Source organism: Lycium barbarum, unplaced genomic scaffold (assembly GCF_019175385.1).
Source record: "Lycium barbarum isolate Lr01 unplaced genomic scaffold, ASM1917538v2 unchr_scaffold_07, whole genome shotgun sequence".
NCBI lineage: Eukaryota > Viridiplantae > Streptophyta > Magnoliopsida > Solanales > Solanaceae > Lycium > Lycium barbarum.
This window is the reverse complement of record NW_026843404.1, coordinates 242,770-246,991: the sequence shown is the minus strand read 5'-3', so window position 1 is coordinate 246,991 and position 4,222 is coordinate 242,770. Positions and strand designations below refer to the sequence as shown.

The 4,222-nt window shown below is 39.3% G+C and overlaps 1 protein-coding gene across 1 annotated transcript; it reads right to left on the bottom strand.

Annotated features, from left to right (window-relative positions):
- Window positions 1–365: 365 nt before the first annotated feature.
- On the bottom strand, window positions 366–3,678 carry LOC132625593 (uncharacterized). Its single transcript, XM_060340205.1, has 5 exons — window positions 3,444–3,678; window positions 3,136–3,308; window positions 2,908–3,054; window positions 1,783–2,610; window positions 366–1,199 (listed from the first exon to the last, which is right to left on the bottom strand). Exons 1-5 carry the CDS (start codon window positions 3,676–3,678, stop codon window positions 525–527), a joined length of 2,058 nt encoding a protein of 685 aa, XP_060196188.1. The 3' UTR covers window positions 366–524.
- Window positions 3,679–4,222: the final 544 nt, after the last annotated feature.

The window sequence follows — 4,222 nt, the reverse complement described above, 5'->3', positions numbered from 1 at the left end:
AACATATTATTAATTTCTTGCAACGTCTTTCCACAACTATATGATCTGTTGCAACAGATTAGTAACTTGTTTCAGCAGATTACCTACTTGTTGGAACGGATTAGTAATTCGTTCGAACAGATTATTAATTTGTTGCAACGTCTTTCCACAACTGTATGATCTGTTGCAACAGATTAGTAACTTGTTTCAGCAGATTATTTACTTATTGGAACAGATTAGTAACTTGTTAAAACAGATTAGTAATTTGTTGCAACTTCTTTCACAAATGTATTATCTAATGCAACAGATTAGTAACTTTTTTTAAAGAGATTAGTTACTTGTTTGGAACGGATTAGTAACTTCTTCAACAATTATGACATGTTCCAATCATTTAGGCAACTTTTCTAAATAGATTAGTAGATTAGTAATTTTTTGCAACTTTGTTAACAACTGTACTATCTGTTGCATTTGTTGCAACAACATTCCTAAATAATAACAAGGATAAAAAAAAAATTGTTCAAGTAGTAATTTGTTAAACAGCCAGCTCAGGGCTCCAAAACTTTATCTATCACACCCACTGCCCACCGCCACTGCATCCTCGCCACTGAGTTGTCGCACAATAGAGTCTCAAGCTTCATCATGTTAGTGCCAGTAAGCAAATGCTCAATAAAAGCAAGTGAATACGATCCGCATGCCATTGCAGTTTCATTGCGGTGGAGATTCTCCTTCAGCACAAATTTCCAACCTTCGTTGAGCAGCTTTTTAGGCAAGTGTTCAATCATGCCACTCTGCTTCAGTAGTTTCGGCCATAATTCAATGACTGGCTGGATGTGGATGAAGAACTCATCCTCCTGGATTTTTGGGACGTTGCAGTCATAAACATTTATCACCCCCTCCTCAATTATGAATTCGAGCGTGACAAACTGTCTGACATTTATGTTCATGATAGTAAGCACCCTTTTGGCACCAACCCACTCGCGACCACCTTTGGCTGGTGCACTACCTCTACAGTAAGCAATAGCATCATCATCCCATATAAAATCATCAAGCATTTGATTGAATGGAATAGTTTCCGGCTGTGTGCTCTCATCCGACAACTTTGTGTATCGCTTGAGCATGATATTGTAGAAGTTGAGATCCAAGATTATATCTGTGGAAGCATAGTGCTCAGTGAAAGTGCTTTGCCTCACACGCATTAAGAGCATAATTTCATCAACATACTGCATTAAAAGTATAAGGAATGTCAGTCACCTAAACAACTACGTGAGTCGTTGCAACAAGTGTGCACTTGTTGCAACAAGTATTGGTCTTGTTGCAACAACTCTCCTAGTTGTTGGAGATTGCTTACAGCAGTTGGGTCTATTTCCCCAACTGCTGTAAGCAAACTCTAACAACTAAGTGAGTTGTTGCAACAAGTTTGCACTTGTTGCAACAAGTGTTGGTCTTGTTGCAATAACTCTCCTAGTTGTTGGAGTTTGCTTACAGCAGTTGAGTCTATTTCCCCGACTGCTGTAAGCAAACTCCAACAACTAGGAGAGTTGTTGCAACAAGACCAACACTTGTTGCAACAAGTGCACACTTGTTGCAACAACTCTCCTAGTTGTTGGAGTTTGCTTACAGCAGTTGGGGAAATAGACCCAACTGCTGTAAACAAACTCCAACAACTAGGAGAGTTGTTGCAACAAGACCAATACTTGTTGCAACAAGTGTTCCACTCGTTGTAGCAAATATATAACTTGTTGCAACTAATACAACCAAAATAAGACTTGTTTCAACAAAAATAATTGTTGTTTTCAAACTTACACTAGCCAGCCACCAAGCTTCCATGCTTGTCATTATCCTGAAGTCATCGGCCTTAAATTCATGCAATGAATACATCGTACCCTTGCTCTTCTTGGCATTGACGAATTTTTCAAGCTTTTTCATTTTTTGAGCATCTGCATGCTTATACACATTTACCTTTTTAAGATCAACAACAACAGTTGCCTTGTGGGGTGTAGAAGATTTCCTTGACCTAACATCGGCAAGTGCCTTGGAAATTGCTTTTCCCTTCTTGCGAATGCGAATAGGAGTATAGGGTGAGGTCAGCTTCTTGGATGGATTGACACCCCTCTTGGATAACAAACTCTGTAAAGCAGAATTTGTGTCTTTTTGTACCTTCACCAACTCCTCAACATTATTTATCAAATCATCCATTCGCTGCTTGCAATAGGTGCATTCACAAGCACATTTCGATGTATCGGCACCAACAAAGGAAAATCTACCACCAAATCCGCCACAACTAACATCTCCATCAATTGGAGTTTGTCCACCGTACTCACCACCAATTGAAGTTTGTCCACCAACAACACCACCAATTGGAGTTTGTCTACCATAATCAACATCATCATCTATTATTTTTTCACCGGCAATTTCTGCCGCAACGTTGTCAACAGCAGGTTGACCACCAGCAATAACACCACCACCATCAACATCTACCACAACTGATTCCCTTTTGATGGCTGTCACTCCAGCCAATTCTAATTTCATCCCCTCAATCATTTTATCAGGAATAGATTGTAATGGCTCAAAGGAAGCAAGGAATGGCATCTCCAACTCCCGTACTGTCGGGACAAGCCACGGGTGCACAAACTACAACAAAAAAGTAGATATATTAAAATAGTCCTAAATCATGAAATGCAACAGATAACTAGGTTGTTGCAACAGGTGTCATACTTGTTGGACATTGTCCAACAGATTAGTAACTTGTTGCAACAGGTGTCATACTTGTTGGCCATTGTCCAACATATTAGTAACTTGTTACAACAGGTGTCATACTTGTTGGACATTGTCCAACAAATTAGTAACTTGTTGCAACATGTGTCATACTTGTTGGACATTATCCAACAGATGACCAAGTTTATTCTATATATATGTCTTAAGGCTTACCTCTTCCAAAGGAGGGTTAAAAAGATCAACACTCAATCTTGTGTTGCTCTTTGCAGTCATCCATCTAAGCATTCTTGGAAAAGACACTTTTGAAGGGTAGTCCTTCACTTGTTGTCGGAGGTGAGGAATGGCTTCAAATTCCCAAGCCTAGAAAACAAGATACCATCAAAATCAGAATGATGATATAAATACAAAAAGTACAAGAAATTGACATTGCAAATGCTTTACCATGAAAGCCCAAGGGAAGCAATATAAATTGACTGTCTTCACTGTTGGCTTAAGCTCTTTCGATAAATAGTCAACAGTCAACTTGAAGCTTTCCCGGCCCCATCCATGGTTGTTGAATGCCTCATAGTCCTCCGCAAGTTTAAGCAAACCAAGTGGTATGTTCAGACTTGTATCTTTTGCCATAAGAACACAGTGCACAAACCAAACTAAACACAAGGACTGCTTATGCTTTTTTGACATGGTTTTGGACTGCAAATCTACAAGCAGCTTATCTCATTTGTAGCTTTTTCCAACTAACTCCACCAAACCAGTTTCATTCTTATCTTTTCCACCCTTTCCTACTTTCTTGGTTTCTTTGGCTGTCTCGGTAGTCCGGGCTGGCTTATTCAATACAACAGTAGGAAGCTCACAAGGATGACATCTAAGGCCAGTAACTATGGAAAACTCTTTCAGGCCAAAGCACACCGGCATGCCACAGTAATTAATCCAAAGCTCATCCTTTGCATCCGAAAGAATTCTACGCTTCATAAGCCCATATACCATTTTCATTTGAAACCGTGCACCGGTCTCTTCAGGCAGATCCAAATACACCCCAAAACAACTTTTCCTAAAGAAATCCTCCAACCCCTACTTTTTAAGAATTAGCCTAAACATATCAAAGTTCTTGCCCATGCCTGATTTGACCGTAAGATCAACGGTCAAATCATTATTTTCATTCAATGGCATCCTCACGGCATACTTGTCAATACTGAAAACCTTGATGACCTCAGCAATGGAAGGTCTGTTATGATCTATGTCCAATCTACTAGAAGATTCTGCAATTAAATTGACATTCACACTATTTCTCTTCTTTGTTCTTAATTCAGCTATGAACATCGACAATTGAACTGTATTTTCAGAAGCACTGCCCTTTTCATCATCTTCATCCAATCCATCTACTCCATTAGTAGTTTCTTCAGCTTCTAACTCTTCTTCACTTTGTTCATTTGTATCCACTCCTTCTTGGCTCTGTACTTCCTCTCTTTCTGAGGATTGATTGTCAGTTTGGCTGTCTTTGTCCTCTATATTTGCTGATTCAACAATAGAT